Source organism: Misgurnus anguillicaudatus, chromosome 10, assembly GCF_027580225.2.
Source record: "Misgurnus anguillicaudatus chromosome 10, ASM2758022v2, whole genome shotgun sequence".
NCBI lineage: Eukaryota > Metazoa > Chordata > Actinopteri > Cypriniformes > Cobitidae > Misgurnus > Misgurnus anguillicaudatus.
This window is the reverse complement of record NC_073346.2, coordinates 36,049,444-36,068,445: the sequence shown is the minus strand read 5'-3', so window position 1 is coordinate 36,068,445 and position 19,002 is coordinate 36,049,444. Positions and strand designations below refer to the sequence as shown.

The 19,002-nt window shown below is 35.9% G+C and overlaps 1 protein-coding gene across 1 annotated transcript in view; it reads right to left on the bottom strand.

Annotated features, from left to right (window-relative positions):
• The window catches only part of mtmr11 (myotubularin related protein 11), a 56,393-nt gene that overhangs the window by 20,247 nt on the left and 17,144 nt on the right, over nt 1-19,002 (bottom strand). Inside the window, exons 2-7 of the mRNA XM_055211215.2 lie at nt 17,420-17,489; nt 7,163-7,299; nt 6,965-7,034; nt 4,650-4,789; nt 4,253-4,337; nt 1,841-1,988 (exon numbers count right to left, since the gene is read on the bottom strand). Of these exons, the coding sequence (XP_055067190.2) occupies nt 1,841-1,988; nt 4,253-4,337; nt 4,650-4,789; nt 6,965-7,034; nt 7,163-7,299; nt 17,420-17,489 (650 nt within the window). The remainder of the gene's footprint in view (nt 1-1,840; nt 1,989-4,252; nt 4,338-4,649; nt 4,790-6,964; nt 7,035-7,162; nt 7,300-17,419; nt 17,490-19,002) is intronic.

Here is a 19,002-nt window from a genome sequence, read left to right as displayed (position 1 = left end):
TTAAGGACAATTTCACTTAAATTGTATATTATTTGTCTTAAAACTAGACTTATTTACGTAGGTCATTTTGCTCATCAAGAAAAAGCATCTTAATTTAAGAATTTTTAGATATTTCTAGTGAAAACAAGACAAAAATACTAAGTGAGAGTGTCATTTTTTGCAGTGAACATATTGAAGCTAAAGATATAGTTTCTTAAGTTTGATAATTAATCTGCTATTTCATGTTTATGACAGATTTATGAGAAGTTATGTTGTCTTGGTATTGTCAAATTTTCATGACAAGTTAGGATGTATTGGTTTATGTCATAACAAAGACATCTCAAATAATGTCGTCTTTCTTTGCATTAAAAATTACATAAATGAACGAATGACACAATGACAAATGTCATAAACGTGCATAAAATCTCCTTCATGTTTATGACACACCCCTTCAAATAAAGTGTTACCAAATAAGTTTCCATTGATGTATGGTTTGTTAGAATAAGACAATATTTGGCAGAGACACAACTTTTAAAAAATCTGCAATCAGAGGGTGCAAAATACTGAGAAAATCACCTTTAAAGTTGTCAAAATGAAGGCCTTAGCATCACATTTTACTAATGATAAATACATTTAGGATATATTTACGGTAAAAAAAAATTACAAAATATCTTCATGGATCATGCACTGTACAAAAAATCCGTAGAAATTGCAGCTGGGTTGCCGGTAATTTACCGTAGATTTAAATTTGTTTTTAACTGGCAACATTTTGTTCAGAGTTAAATGAACATTGAACATTTGCAAGTCTTTGTCTTTATAGAGTAAAACAAAAAAAAACAGCATCAAGCAAAACATTCTGGGAAACAAAATCTGAAGCAAAAAACAGAAAAAGGTTGATGATGACTTCTGGTTCCCAGAATGCTTTGCATGAGGCTGTTATTGTATAGTTTTATTCTGTAAAGATAAAGGATTGTTTATGTTTGGGATTTATTTAACTTTGAACAAGTTCATGCCAGTATATAACATAAATGTGAATCTGCGGTAAATTGCCGGCAACCCAGCTGCAATAACATTGTAATTTCTACGGATTTTTTTTGCAGTGTGATCTTTACTTAAAGGAACAGTATGTAAGAAATGTATATCAATTAATCATAAAATGGCCCTGATATGTCACTAGACATTAAGAAATCATTTTCATTTCAAATACTTATATCACAGCGGTCCAGCCAGGATATTGTCATTTAAAAAGTGGAGTTGCAGCCCTCAACTGATGATGATGTTGTCATGTTGTGTATTGGCCACCAGTTTTGTGATTGCAGTACCAGTTTTGGCCACAATTCTACATACTGTTCCTTTAATATTCATATGATTTTTGGCATTAAAAAATGATCATTTTGACCCATACAATGTATTGTTGGCTATTGCTGCAAATACACCTGTGCGACTTATGACTGGTTTTGTAGTCCAGGGTCACATATGGCATGACTGACAGGACACACTTTAAACAAATCAAGAGATTATAATTTCACCTGTGCTTGACCAGTACTGTAGACTTAATTTTGGATAAATTCCCAAAAAATAATATTTTGCCATTTTTTCCCACCTCTGTGCCATTCCGAACCCATTTGACTTTATTTCCGTGGAACACCAAAGCAATCAAACAATGCTGACAGGCTCTTTCACCCATTCAATGAAAGTGAATGAGGACTGAGTAAACATATCCCTTAGTGTTCCACAGATAAAAAAAAAGTCAATGAGGTTTTGAACTAAATGAGAGTGATTTCTGGTTCTTTGTAGTGGAAAAAGATCATAGATAAGACTACATGTTATGAGTGCAGAATATCAGAAAAAAGATCTCAACCTGGTGGACATCTCAAAGCGGTCATTGACAGAGCTGACCCTCCAGCCATCTGCACCCGCCCTCTCCAGCTCCTGCTCCCAGTCCGAAGAACACTCAAACCAGTTCATGTTCGGGTCACGTCGCCTGTTGCTTAGGAACTGCTTCATCTCTATAGACAGAGGACGGAGGCATTGAGCGCTTGGATTGGCTACAGGATCCGGTTTGAACCTCCCGTGAGCCGTGAACTCATTTGGTTTGTGCAAAGGTAACGGACTGGTGCGATGAACATGAATTGACCACCAACAAACCTTGACAAGGTTAAAAAGGGCTAGAAGGTGACCTGCGTCAGATTACTTTCCATTATTCATTTAGTTGACTTTTCCTGTCAGTCCTGGCTTAGCTCACATTTCTGTCTATGATTCAATATTAAAAAAGTGTGCAATGTACTGCTACAGCTGGGTGATATAGATAAATCAAATATATTTTAATATTATTCAGCATTGACTATGCAATTCATGCATTTACTCTAAAAAGCAAATTTTGTACTATTGCCTCCCTATGACACATCACTTTTATTGTTTCCTTAATCTTGGTAAATCGCTTTGGACAAAAGCATCTGCTAAAAGCATAAATGTAAATGTAAAAATTACATAAATTAATTATTTTTCATTCCTAGCACAAGATTGTAAATGTTTAAGTAGTAAAAAACTGGTTAGACAAAAAAAAGAATGGTAGATGCACTAATATAAAATATTTCCACCGATGCCGATTATTTAGACTGATAGACTGCAAAAAAAAAATTATTTTAAGAAAAAAATTCTTATTATTTTTGTCTTGTTTTCAGTAAAATATCTAAAAATTCTTAAATTAAGAAGCTTTTTCTTGATGAGCAAAACGACCCAAGAAAATAAGTCTAGTTTTAGACCACAATAGCAAATTTAAGTTCATTAAACAAAAAAGCACATTTTTCTTGAATTTAGTGCTTAAGAAAAATGTTCAAGATTTTTGCTAAACCCATTGGCAGATTTTTTTTGCTTGTTTAATGCACAAAATCACTTAAATGTAATATTTTTGGTCTAAAAACTAGACTTATTTTCTTGGTCGTTTTGTTCATCAAGAAAAAGCATCTTCATTGAAGAACTTTTAGATATTTTTACTGAAAACAAGACAAAAATAATAAGAAGATTTTTCTTGAAAATAATTTTTTGCAGTGTATCTGCCGATACCTATAGTTTGGTGGTTATATTAACTTGCTTTAACTAAATTCTGATGATTACATTTTCTACATGTTATTCATTCATATAATGACCATTAATATTGAACATTAAACTAGATGTTTCTTTACATTTACTATATAAAGATCTCAAAATGTATTGCATTTTCCATTTTTTTTTTTTTTTTGATTGACAGAATATATCAGCCATGAATGGCTGGTTTTAAAGGGGACTTTTTACGGATGTCAAATACATTTTTGGTGTCCCCAGAGCACGCATGTGAAGTTCTAGCTCAAAATAACACATACATAATTTATTACAGCATGTTAAAATTGCCACACTGCAAAAAATTACTTTCTTACTTACTGTTTTGTCTTGTTTTCAGTAAAATTATCTAAAAATTCTTAAATTAAGATGTATTTTCTTCATGACCAAAATTAACTAGGAAAATAAGTCTAGTTTTTTGAACGATAAATATAAACTTTAATTAAATTAGTGCTTAAAACAAGGGGGGAAAATCTGCATATGGAATAAGAAACATTTTCTTGAAATAGGTTTACTTTTTCATAAACACCTAATTCAAGATTTTTCTTATTCCATTGGCAGTTTTTTGCTTGTTTTAAGCACAAGTTCACTTAATTTTATATATTTTTTGTCTAAAAACTAGACTTATTTTCTTAGGTAATTTTGCTCATCAAGAAAAAAAGAAATTCTCTTAATTTAAGAATTTTTTAGAAATTTTTACTAAAAAAAACAGACAAAAATACTTAGTAAGAAAGTCATTTTTTTGCAGTGCACTTTGTAGGTGTGAGCAAAAATGTGCCATTTTTGGGTGTGTCCTTTAAAATGCAAATATGTTGATCTCTGCACTAAATGGCAATGCTGTGCAGATTAAGGGGCGGGTATTATTCCCTTCTAACATCACAAGGGGAACCAAATTTCAATATCCTATTTTTTTCACATGCTTGCAGAGAATGGTTTACCAAAACTAAGTTACTGGGTTGGTCTTTTTCACATTTTTAGGTTGATAAAAGCACTGGGGACCCAATAGCACATAAACATGGAAAAAGTCAGATTTTCATGATATGTCACCTTTAAACGCCAATAGCGTGAAAAATTGCTTTTAATCAACCGATTATTAGCCATTTTATCGGTTTTCGCCAACATAAAATGACATTGCAACTTTTAGATACAATACATATGATAATAAATAACTCACCAATACTACCCAAAGCAGCATTCTGGAAGGAGAGGAGGGTCCCAGGTTTCAGTGGTTGGTAGGTCTTAGCAATGGTGTACGTGATCTGTAAGCAAGTTCAAGTAGCGCTAAAGCCCAAAAATAGACTCGGACCCAAGAACAAAAGCACTTTGAGCTATGCAGGCTTGATTGTTACAAAAGGTGTCATACCACAATGCAAAAATGTGTTGCATTCTCAGTACAACCATCAAGGACATCAATTTCTAAGGCAGTATCAGGTGATTCACTATTTATTAGGTAAAAGAAAAAACCTACGTGTTTAGCTACCCGAATAAGAACATTGAATAAAGAATCTAAGTCGCCCTTTTATCAGTTTTGATATGGCTTTACATGTATACTTTGTTATATTCTGACAAACCTCAACAGCTTGCACATCAGGTGTGAGTCTGTCAAACAGGAAACAGAAGACACGCAGGTCTCGACAGTACAACAGCAGTTCTTCTGGGGTGAACTTCAGAGAGCAGTTCGGTGTCACCAGTTTGGTGCGAGAAGGTCCAACTGTAGCAGACATGTACATGCATTAAACAAACCTGACCAGATTTTCGACCTAAGCCAGGATTACATTTAAAACTCCACATCTCTTCCATGATTCAGCCTAGTCTACTTTCAGGACCGTATTTTTGCTGCACTGTGACATCATTGCATGACTATTAAAGAGCACCTATTGTCCGATTCATGATTTTATATTTTCTTTGGTGTGTAAGTGTGTATTAGTATGTTAAGATATGCAAAAGGTGCATACACCAAAGTAAACGATGACGAGTTATCGTCTCCAACGTAAATCTCATTTTCTTGGACTACAACAAACACATGGACTGTACGCAACAGTTTACTTCCTGGGATTGGTGATGTAGATAAGACCGACATTATCATAATTCCTCCCGCTTCGGACTCACAAACAGTAAGTTAACCCCTGTTAGTATTGCATTGTGACCGAATCTTTCAAACATGGTTAGGAGCGTAATGTTTCCGGCTTACATCAGGGGTATTCAGGCCAATCACAACATACAGATTAGCTGGCCAATCACGGACACAGCGCTTTTCAAATCCGTGCGTTTCAGGACGTGAGTGAAATCTGGAGCTACAAAAATGTACGATATGTGGAAAATAATGTGTTTGTTAAACCATAAACCACGCAAACACATTGTTTTATACCAATACACAAAATAACGTTGTTTTTAGCAATGAAATAGGTGCTCTTTAAGTTTATTTTGTCCAAATTCGATTTTAATATCATATCACTTTTATTGTTACCAAAACACAGTATTGTAGTAGTGGGTGAACGTCTTTCTTAATAAAGTACAAACAATATACAAAACATACACATAATACAGATGTACAAAATAAAAAAAACTCTACAAGGGCTACACAATATTTCATTTTAGCATCATCATCATCATCGCAAAATGCGCATCTGCAAAACCGCACATCTTTTCTTTACTGTTTTTGATGCATTTGCCCATAGATATGTATAATAAAGTCTAGATGTCTTACAGCAGAGTCTCTAACGTCTTCACCTGGCGGCCATCTTACCTCAGTCGGCTTGCTCATTTGTAGCGTTGTGTTTTAATGCCGCACGTACTTTTAAATGACCATAACTTGCTCAATTTTCTACCGATTTTCAAATGGTGGCCCCCAGGTGATGACAACCACCATTTGAAAATGGCCGCCAGGTGATGACGTCGACCTCCATTGGCCAGCAGTGAGGGCGAGACATCTAGCCTTTATTATACATATCTTTGCCTTTGCCAAAGTTACACTATATGAGAATGGTTTTAAACCCAAGAAAAAAATCACAAATTCAAAAACATTTCACCTGGCAAAAGATGTGGTAACAATAGGGTTCAAAGGAAGATTTTAAAAACACAATCTTGTCACTTGACAAGAGGTATTTAAAACCATCACACAACTAATTTCCTCAAGTTTTCAGAGCTTTACAAAAAATAGCAATATTGCAATATACATTGCAGAAAAACTAAATAATGCAAGGTTAGCCTATTCCCTATTCGATCATTTTTTTCCTTGCTCTAAAAAAATAATCCGTAAACACGAAACCGACTGAAACCGACTGAAAGCGGTGTAGTATATATGCCGGACCAGTATGGGGCGCTGTAATTCTGCCACAGATATACACTATACACGGAGAAGAAGACTTTGAGCATGCGCATAACCAACGTATGATGTTGTTCATTATCGCTTGTTGCTCACCACAATTGCACAGAAGCAATAGATTTTGCTGTAATAAAGCTAGTATGCTTTAGTAGCTTCTGTAGCACGAACACAATCACGTAGTCCGCCGTTATTGTTGTTGCTGTTATTTGTGACGCTTCCGACACGTGATGTGATGACGTTTTCGCTTCACAAAATATACGGATTGGCTGTACAGACGAAACCGCAAGGGTGTCGGTTTCAGATTTATCCACTTTAGGACCCGGTTTTAAAAAATAGCGGATTCAGTCTCCCAAAACGCGGATCCGTGTGGATAAAACGCCAATACGATAACAAATTTATAAGTATACGGTGATACGCGTCTCCATGTGGACAGCCCCTATGATAATATCGTGCAGGGCTATTTTGTACAATACAGTATATACATACACATTATACAAATATACATGATACAGTACAAAAAAAATCACTCATCTATGTTTCAGTCGGTAAAGGTTATCTCACCTGCAACGACTTTGTCTATAGAGGCGAGAGCCACGTCGTGGTCTCCAAGCAGCATAGGATCAGCATTATCCTGGATGAAGAGAAAAGAAAAAAAATCGAGATGAATACATATATCTGCAGAGGACGTTAAACTATACAATAATTGTAGACAGCCTGAGAGTTTGTAAACTTCAAAAGTGCGACTCATCCCTCACTCACATCAGGTTTCTGGCTGTCCTGAGGTACAAAAGCCACTCTGAAATGAGTGCAGAAGAGAGTCCCAGACAACCAACCACCTCCTTCTTTAGCCGACAGCTTCTTCCTCACCAGCACGGCTCTCTGCAGTACACATTCACCTGTTGAAACACATGACACAAATCCCCCTCAATGAAAATCAAATGATGGGCTTTTAAAGACCCCATGAAATCATAATCAAGGTTTCATCACACAAATAATTTCCTTTTCAATTTATGTTTCTTAATGTTTTAACACAGAGAGCAAAAGACATTTTCAGTCAAACTATATAATGTCCTCAGAGAATGTATTTATTACACTGAACCATCAGTTTATAATTTGCTAAAGCCCTGATAGAGTCCAGATATTAGAACAATATCATATATATCTTTATTACACAGCTCGTTCGAATGCTTAATAGGCTTTATGTCTGATTATTGTTGTTGTGACTTCTGAGGTCAGGCACACCTGGATTGGTCGGTTTGTCCAATGGTGGCAGACGGGAAACGGGAAGCTGGCTGAGGTTCAGGAAGTAGCGCAGCTGGGCATAAAGCCTATTCTGATTCCCAGATAACAACCGCTCAAAACTAATAACACACAATAACCTAGATGCTTCAAATCATTTTGACAGATACAGTTTACACAAAATTTTAATATAAACATGTTTTAATAACATTAGATATACATACAAGCCCAAACGAAGATTTTCGCAGAAAATTATTTGAAAACTTTACCAGAGACCTTACACTGGTATTTACTGTAAGCCACCAAATATTGACATTTGAGATATCGTGTATGGTTAAAAACATTTGGTAAAAATAATTTTTTCATGGTAAGGTTGTAATTTGGAATTGTTCATGAGTAATTAACATGCATCATATGTGTTGCTCTGCATCATATACTTTCATTGTGGGTTGAATCTTTATCTCTGAGTGTAAGCATATATAAAAACAAAAGCTTGTTTTAGCAAGAACAGCTGTGAAGTGTGAGTGACCAAACTAATTCATGTGAAATCCTATAAAGGCCGAAGTATATTCCTGTTTTTAAGCATAAGCAAAGGTCGACGTATTGTGTGACGCAATTTTCGTCATCAGAAGAGTATTTTTCACGAGCCGCCACTCTTAGGAAATATTAATAAGTATGTATTTAACAAAATTTTTAGGGGTGCACCGAAATTTCGGTCGCCGAAAATTTCGGCCGAAAATGGCATTATCGGTTTCGGGCCGAAATAAAAATTCCAGCCGAAAATGTAAACCGAAAATGAATGTCAACCGCGCCCCTCCCATCCGTGCGCTAGCGCTTGGGTTTCACTCACGTTGATCAGTCGTCTCCCACCCCTCCCCTTCATGCTCAAGCAGGTTTCACTCACGGTAGCTGTTTGCAAGCGTCTGCAAAGATTAAGCATGTCTTGATGTGTAAACTTTAGAGAGAGTCGCGCTAATGTGTCTCATACTGCAATCCATTAACATACATTTGGCGAATAAAGCAACGAAACACAACGTAACGTTTTTATGTGGAGCGACTGTTGCGCTGTTTGGGATTCACCCTCGGTCTCTGTGTGTGCACGCGTTTAAGTGCCCTCGGTAGTGCACATACGAGAGAAACGCGTTTAAAAAAAACAAGCAAACATAAAATCTCGCTGTTATTGACAGGGCACATATAAACAAAATTATCTCCACAGTATTCTTTTTCTGATAAAAACATTTGTTTATGTCTTAAGTGTATGTATAGATTACAGTCAGATTAACCTACTTAAGTCTGTATCATTAATATTGATCAAACAACCCATGACAAAGAGACAAATAGCTCTAAAAAATAATAATATATTTAATTTATTGTGTTATGATTCATTTAATTTGATTTCTTTACCTAATGCTAATTTCAGACCTTATTAATGTACAACTTTGTTCTCTTTAATAAATGTTTGCAATTTCTTTATTGTTTATTAGATTTTTCCCACCTGCTTTTTGCTGATCCGAAAAATAATCTGATCTGTGCCTCAAAAACTGTAATGTGATCCGAACTGTGAGTTTTTTTTATCCGTCACACACCCCTAGTAAAGTTAGTGCACAGTGATAGCCATAAATGCAATTGTACTAATAATTGGCATAATCATTTAGTTCGGTGTTTCGGTTTCGGTTTTTCGGCCTTGGTTTCCTTTTTTCGGTTTTCGGTTTCGGCCAAGAATTTTCATTTTGGTGCATCACTAAAAATTTTAATTAAAATATGTAAAATCTGCAAGTAATAAACATAAAACTATAGACACTTATAAAGTGTGACACATGAAATTGTCAGAAATGTAGCTAACTTTAAGAAAATTAACAAGGAAGTAGTCCAAATAGATTTCCCCATTTTCTTAAAGGGGCAACATCTATTTTTGTAACACCATAGGGACACACACATTTTTTCTTAAATATTACTATATATATATATATATATATATATATATATATATATATATATATATATATATATATATATATATATATATATATATATATATATATATATATTTTTTACAATTTAATAAAATTGTATGTGTTAAATAAAATCTATGTTCACAATAAAACCACTTCTTTTGTGTTAAAAAATTAAATGTTATTTCAACTGTTGTAAAGTAAAGTGACCCCACTTCCACCACAAATAAAGAATGACCCGCCTACATGAGAATGTATTATGTTGAACACGAGATGCATTGCACTTTGACACAATGTCCATGTATGTATCAAACGTCTGTGTACACACATGAGAAAAATAAACTATACCTCGCAAGGCTGTGCGTTCGACCGTTCTTGAATGTTTGTGTGTAATAAACAGACTGTACTATTCACACCCATATCAAACTTTAAATATAAACGTGTGTGTGGGTTATTATACATCACATATGTAAAGGCATGTTGTTAATAGTTTGATTTTGTTCTCTTGTAATAAATCACATGCCTTCTTGAAGTCAACAATAATAAAGTAATAAAAAGAGTGGATGGCAGTTTTATGTGACTGTGCCTCAAATGCATTATTGCACACATAAAACGCCTCTGGTTGCTCTTAATGCTGCTGTGGTCACTTTTCAGAGCCGACTTTCTTAATTTTATGACTCTCATGGGCGTATTAGATCTCAAATCTCATTCCTGAGGCATCGTGGGACACAGATGTCAGAGAAGGACATACCACAAGACTTCTAATTATTCAAGCTTCTTAAACTCGCTTTTCTGACTCTCCAGAAAAAATAAACCCAAGTCATCCATTTCATGACAGGATGTGTTTGATTTCAATGAAGGGAAGCTTCTCTACTGATCTAAAGTTTAGTTCGATTTGTTTTTGTCAACACTTGTTTTGCATTAAACCACCACTTTCAGCTGAGAACAGTATGTGCTACCAGAGCACGCTTCAACTTCTGCAGGTCACATCAACCTGCTTTTTCCAGGTCCTATTGTATGACTTCATGTCTAGGAATGTCAAGTGAACGGGAACGTATGAAACAAAATCTCACATTCCAAAAAAAGTAAAATAAATCAGCATGCATGTCATGCAGGAAAACATTTCTGATGACATCATATAGACTGTTATTGGTGGTCAGTCATAATATGCGTCGTCTGAGGGTTACACCCAAACATAAGAAACAGCCTTTAATTGCTCATATTTAGCTTACATGTTACCCAGAAAGGAGCTTAAAAAAGTGGACAAGGCAACCCTGGTGACTATAGCAATGCTATTGTTTAACCAATCACAAGCCTTTACCTGTAATTAAGCTACCAGATTCTGTTTATGGACAGCAGGGCTTTTAAAAACACAGAAGCTTAAACAACACCCATTTCATTGCTAAAAACAATGTTATTTTGTGTAGTTGGTATAATACAATGTGTTCGCGTGGTTTATGGTTAAATAAACACATTATTTTCCACTCTGTGTCCCTGATTGGCCTGAATACCTCTGAAATCAGCTGAAAATGTGACATTCCTTACCATGTTTAAAAGATCGGTCACAATGCAATGCTAACAGGAGTTAACTTACAGGCTGTGAGTCTAAGCGGGAGGAATTATGATAATTCGGTCTTGTCTACATCACCAATGCCAGGAAGTAAACTGTTGCCAACAATCCATGTGTTTGTTGTAGTCCAAGAAAATAGATTTATATTGGAGATGATAACTCGCATCATCGTATTCTTCGGGGGCTGTCACGGTTATGAAATTTGGCTGACGGTTAATTGACTAATAAATTGTGACGGTTGTGAAGATTTTTTTTTTTTTTTTGCTTTGACGATTATGACGATTAATTGTCTGTTTTATTGTTTAATTGTAATTTTCGCACATTGTTGTGATTTTTATAATTAAATATTTTGCAAGGTTTATCTGGCACTAAATATTTATACACATAAAATATATTAAAAATAGGGCCGGGACTTTAACACGTTAATTAAGATGAATTAATTACACAAAAAATAACGCGTTAAACATTTTTACCGCATTTTAATCACACTTATTTTTGCACCGCGGAACATTTCTCATTGGATGAGTTTCGGCGAACCGATTATACTGGAGCACCAACTAGCGTTCATGACTTCAGACAACAACAAACCACAGTGAACATGAACGAAGAAGCTGATGAGATCGCTTTGGTTGGTCCCGTGGATGGGAATTTTTTTTATAAAAAAGAACGGATGGAAGCGTCGATAAGAGCATGGTTTTGTGTTAGCTATGCAACAAGGAATTCACATATCACCGCAGCACATCGAGCCTCAAGTATCATCTCAATGCAAAACATATAGCAGCTAGTGTGGACGTTAGCCCGACTCAGAGTACAACGACTTGGTTGAACAAAAATAAACAATATTTTGTTGCTTAAGCTTATGTATTCAGTCATTATTCATGGTATACTAAAAATCCATGTGAAAAATAACTTCTCAATGCTCTCAGGTCAAATATTTATATGTGATTAAAATGTGATTAATTTTGATTAATTAATTACAAAGCCTTTAATTAATTAGATTAATTTTTTTAATCGAGTCCCAGCCCTAATTAAAAAGTATAATGTCTCATTTATACAGGCGCTGATAATGTCTCATTTATACAGGCGCTGCAACTCCCCCTTGTGTTTTTAGAGAGATGTGCAATCATTGCGGTGATCTGAAATCATCACAATCAGCTTGTTTACATGCACACCAATAATGCGATTATTTCCAATAATGCGAGTAAGGTCTTAAGGCGGGCGTACACGGTGCGATTTTTGTTGTCGTAGGAGGTCGCATGCGATTTTGTTTCTCGGGAGCAAATCGTTCATGCTCGTATGGTCGCGGCTCGCACCGTGTGAGAGGAATTATGAGCCGAGCAGGTTACGAGCACCTTACGACCTCCCGATAATTTTAAACATGTCAAAAAAGTTCGGGAGCTGTCGGTATAAATTCGTAGTGTTGGTGCGGGTGAACGAGACGATCTGGCAATGCACTTGAAGTTGACCAATCAGAATGTACAAAACACAGAAGAAGAAAGACAAATGTGGCAATGCTACCTCAAGTCTGGACTACAACTCTATAGCTGGATATGTTTTTACCCACATATATATATTTTTTTACATATTTTCGACCAAAGGAACACATGATATAGCCCAATGTAAGTTGTTATGGTAGCCTAAGCTTGTTCTGAAATGATGAGAATATTTAAATGACTAAAATGTATTTGTATTGCTATGTATTAATTTACATAGGCCTACTGAGAAAATGCCATATATTAATATGCAATGCCTTCTGTATGGCATATATTTTGTACAGTTACAGGAGCACAAATGCTGCGGGCTCACTTTTACTTTAAGACACCGCATTGACCGAGGGTCCGTACATTTGCACTTAACAAGCCTAGACAATGTGCTTTATATTATATTAAATGATTTTCGTTTTACAAATTAATATTTGGCTGTATATTTATTGTCTTAATAATTTAATCATAAAGGGAAAGACGTGTTATGTTAGTCGTGTGTGACTGCATACGAAGTATTTTCGCATAAACTCATTCGTGTCGTGTGCGAGAGCTCACGACGTTCCGACCGTCAGAATTCGCACCGTGTACGCCCAGCTTTAGTCGCAGTAAGATGTTTACATGACTGGAGCTAACCTCTTCACTCCGGTTTACATGCAGTTTTTATTTTCGGATTATTCACACATAGCCCAATGCAGAGCACAAATGATAAACTCACATATATGTTCCACTGTTTTAATTTACTTACGTTAAATGACAAATACGTTGTTATAGATGTATTTCATTATCCGGTGCCGTGATGAAGATATAAATATGACAGTGCCTGTAAAGGGCGTTCACGATGCAGTTGCTGTGAAATTTTTCTACCACACTGACTACACCAAAAGGTAAGATATTATTACACAAACTACTACATTCATTGTTTAGTTACACGAAACGCAGCGAGTTGAGGACATCTGCTGGTCACCCGCTGTGTAAATGCAACAAGAACATCATATGTACATATTCAGTGACATGTAAACAATTGCAAAAAAGTTTTTATTACAAGAAATATCCAATATTAGGTAATGCCGCACTCGTTGAGCGAATTAGCATGAAGTTATCATTATGATGTGGTCACTAATATATTTATCGTTATAATTATCGTTATAATGTCCCTTAAAGCTTTTATACACCGCTGTCGTGTTATTTGAGCTGTTTCTGAATAAAGGTAGAGTGCTGACAGCGAGTCGTGTTGGCGGAGTTCACGTGGAGCTTCCTAGTGTCAAGTTTAGAACGAATTTGGGGTTGAGGTGCGTGACTGGAACACACGTGCACTTCAGTTAGTGCGGTATAAATGCGATTAAAGCATTTACACGGACGCATACTGCGATTATAACTGGCGTACGCCACCTCTTTTAATGCGATTATACTTACTGCGATTATGAGCTTAATCGCATTATTTTTATCGAATTATTGCGGTAAAGTATAATCGCAGTATTGCCAAAATCCCATTATAATCGCATTATTGGTGTGCATGTAAACGAGCTCAATGAGGTCAAACAATCGCAGTGAGATGATTATTTAATCATTATGACAGCCGTAACATGTACTAATACATCCTTACACATCAAAGGAAATGTAAAATCGTGAATTGGACAATAGGTGCTCTTTAAACCATTACCATCATCTAAAAGCTGTATAAATAAGCTTTCTGTTGATGTATGGTTTGTTAAAATAGGAGATATTTGGCGGAGATACAACGATTTGAAAATCTGGAATCTAAGGGTTAAGTCCAAATGAAGTCCTTAGCAACACATACTGTATATTACTAATGATAAATACACTTTTAACATATTTACGGTAGGAAATGTACAAAATATCTTCATGGTTCATGATCTTTACTTAATATCCTAATAATTTTTGGCATTATAAACTGATCATTGACCCATACAATGTATTGTTGGCTATTGCTACAAATATACCCGTGTGACTTTTGTCTGTGGTTTTGTGGGCAAGGTCACCTATTAGGCTATATACAGTATAAACAAAATAATTTTCTGTGTGTTCATAACATCCTCAGACCTGTTCACCCCCAGCTGCTGATTTGGTTTCCCCTGTCCTGCGCTGGACGGTTATCTGAGATACTGGGAGTCTTAAACCTGTCCATACCTGATGATAAAACTGCACGTGTGTCCACAGATCTGTGCAATATGAGTCCTTTGACCCCCAATGGTTAATCTGTCCATTACATTTCAGTGTGGCCTCCATATTCAAGTCAAGTTACATTGGCACATGATATCTATATGTGTTGATCTTTGGCTGACAAGGACCCCCAGACTTTTAAGCTCTTAAAAGGCCCCTATTATGTTTCAACAAACAGTAAAACTAGGAAATACAGTGTGTCCTAAACAGCGAGAGACTATATAAGTTAAAATAGCAACAAAGCGTGAACTGTCTGTGAGTATAAATGCGTGTGTTTATTTATACATTGAGGTGTGAAGATGTGTTAAAAGTGGACGCTGTGGGAAACGCTCTCTGCTGCCGTGGTCCCCTAGCTAGCATGTGTGCTTATATAAAGTGTTAAAGATTAGGCTGGCGAGGTCGCGGTCCGTGCCTGCCAACATTCCTGAGTAAAGCTCTTGCTTAAAAACACTGCTGACACTAATATTATGGCTAGGGGCGGCCGGCGTTTGACATACATTCAACACACTGAGGGATTGTTTCTGGGACCATTCATCACACCCACAGGGGTGTGCTGTTATTTTAATGCATGACCTGTAAAGATTTACACCTGCTTTCCTGACCAGCAACGGGAGTAACTAACTAAAAGCAGGGATGTTACTAACAGAAATAAAAAAAAATGTATTAGTGTGATAGTAGTTTTGTAACGTTTACAGTAAAACGTTTTTTTCCCTCTCTATTGCCACCTCTGTTTAAACAATACAATTGCAGTTATTTGTGGAGACATTTTCTATACGTCTGCCAATCAAGACTTAATCTTTTGTTATATTTAGAGCATTTTCACTTTAACATATTAGGGGGTGGTTTCCCGGACAGGGATTCGCTTAAAGAGCACCTATTTCAAAAAAACAATGTTATTTTGTGTATTTGGTATAATACAATGTGTTGCGTGATTTATGGTTATAAACATATAATTTATTTTTCACATACCGTACATTTTTGTAGCTCCAGATTTCACTCTCAATTTGATAAGCTCGGTGTCCCTGATTGGCCAGCTAATCTGCACGTGGTGATTGGCCTAAATACCTCTGACGTCAGACGGAAACGTGACGCTCCTTACCATGTTTAAAAGATTCGGTGACAATGCAATGCTAACAGGAGTTAACTTACAGGCTGTGAGTCCGAAGCGGGAGGAATTATGATAATGTCGGTCTTGTCTACATCACTAATCTCAGGAAGTAAAATGTTGCCTAAAATCCGTGTGTTTGTTGTAGTCCAAGAAAAGAGATTTACGTTGGAGACAATAATGTCATTGTTTACTTTGGGGTTTGCATATCCTTAAGTAAGGAATAATTGACGACGGGCCAAGGAATTATTAGAAAAATAATGCACACCCGAGGTGGTGACACTTAGCGCCGGGGCCGTTACACCTCGGGTGTGCATTATTTTTTTCAATAATTCAATTATTAGTCAATTATTCCACTTATACTACGGTTACCACACCTCAAGACATCGATCACATGATATATTTAAGGGAATCGTCCGTTTTTTGTAATTAAATCGCTATTGTGAGTAGGGCTATTTCGTCTGCGTCTCATTCAACGGCTCTTTTGCCGTCGATAGCATTCTAATGCAGTTATTAATGATGTTATTAGAAAAAGACCGAGAGCGACAGAGACACAGAGAGAAAGAAAAAGAACGAGCAAGCGAGGTAGAGAGAGAGAGAGAGGGCGAGCGAGCGAGAGAGAGAGATTGTGTGAACGAGGCTACCTCTGTGTGTCTCTAAACAGCGCTGTTATTGCCTCGAAAATCGTCTGTCATGTTGTTTTTGTTAGTCTGTTATTACTGCTAACTATGCGAAGTGATATGGAACTGTAATGTGGTCAAGAGCGCTGCCTGGAACTACGTTGGCCGTGTGTTTCCCAGAAAATAATTGCACACCTCAGAACGTTCATCAGCCAATCAGACTCAAGCATTCAACGAACACGTAGTTTAAGATTTACTAACACACACTTACGCACTAAAGGAAATTTTAAAACGTGAATCGGACAATAGGTGCTCTTTAAGCCAGGATTAGGAAATTAGTTTAATTAGGAAATATAACTAGTTTTAACAAACATGCATTACTATAAACATTACTTGTGTGCATTTCAGTTTCAGTTTGGACAGCTCTTTTATTTTAGTCTAGGACTAGTCTAATCCCTGTCCGGTGAGCATTTAGTTAAAAGCTAATTGGTAAATAGCAAATTTCAGCAAATGTATATATTCAAAAAACGATATTAACATAAAGCTAAAAAACATATACTGTACACTGTGAAATAAAATGACTCATTCCACGAAATTGACTTTTGGTCACACCGCCCACCCCTAGCATTTAATAATGTTAACAAACTCAACCTTATTGTAGTAGTGTTACCCAATTATTTAATGTCAACCATACAAACTAACATAAAATATTCCATTTAGGTCAAATTAAACACAGGCTGGGTCCGAACAGGTTTAAGATATTGGATTATTCAGTATGCATGAAGTCGTTTACTATCTTCTTTTGCTCAGCATTTATTGTTAGCTACAATATTGTTGTTATTATCAAAGGTTTACGAGACAATACCTGGCAAACAGCAAAGGCCGAGGACATCTCTCCCTCGAGCGTGAACACTACTGTGGCTCAACATTCTCTCCTGCAGCAATCACACAGAAATAAATGAAGGTTAATACCGAGCACATACAAGATCATGGTAGTTGGGGTGGGAAGCAGTCAAGCAGGCTAATGTTGAAATATTAAACAATGGGCTGGTGTCCAATCATCACTAATGTATATGTACAGCATTGTGTGGTTATTTATTTGATTGCTGATATTGTGAATGAATACTATGCAAACAGATCTTTCTTTTGATTTTCACACGCATGGGCCAGAATGATGATTTGCTTTTATCACGATGCTCATTTCCTGAGTCTTTAATTAAATGAAACGTGTTTTACTATATATAACCTGAAGTTTCATTTCTGGCAGCGACACCACATGCAGCTAAACCATAAAGGAAGTTTCACCTACACAAACACACACACACAAATTTAATTAATCCTACTTTAAAAGAGGTATAACAGGATTTACATATTTCTGTAGGTTTATATATAGCCCACAGCTTTTAGATAATGTCAAGGCCAAAAGCCTTTCAGCAAAACTAACTTGTTATTTCTTTAGTAAGTGTGAAGTTCAAGCATCATGAGGATAACATTCACATAATGAATAACATCCTGACACTGCAGCAACATGCAAAAGATCCAATTTATATCAATGGCAACAAGCATTTTTTTTTCATTTAATATTTTTCTACTAAGATGTTTGAAAATTATCAGAGTGTGAAAGTTTTCAGCTAATTGAAAATAGCGGAAACAATATATCTCAGATCACTCAGTTATGCGTATGAAAATGAACCATGGTGTTACTACAGTTTAAAATGCATTACTATAGTGACATGAAAAAAAATGACTGCCACTACATCATTTCTAACATCAGATAGCCTTGAAATATGTAAAATTACACTCTCCAAAGATATATAATTTGTAAAGATTGTTTATGTTTAGTATAGGGTATTAGTGTCACAAATATGAAATAACATCTGGGGCCCGCCTGTGGCCCCGTGACATTTTAGAAAATGACTCTCACAACGTCATTATTTTCCCAAAATGGTGCTGAAATATGAAAACTACACTCTTAGAGCTTTATCAATAGTATATAGTTTGTCAAGACTTATAGTATTAGCAGGGCTTGACATTAACACCCGCCAAATGTGGGTATATTTCCACTGTGGTGGGTAAGACAGCCAATCCCACTTGCCACTTCAGCAGGTTGAATATATATGAAGAGTTTCGTTGCAAAACGAGATAACCACCGTTTTTTTAATTGTTCAGAAATCTCGTTTTTTGGTTGTGCATTCCAATTAATTTCAATGCAACTGCAGTTGGTTTGTTTTGATTTAAACCTTCTTAACTTAAAAATACAGCTAAGTAGCACCATAAAACAAAATAATAACATGATAACATCATAATAAACATGTTTTGACAAAAATGTTAAAAATGGATTTATCTCGTTTTGCAACGAAACTCTTCATATATATATTTTTTTCTTAAAAGTTATGCGAAATGATAAACAATGCATAATGCGACATTGGAAACTACAATTCCCATGAG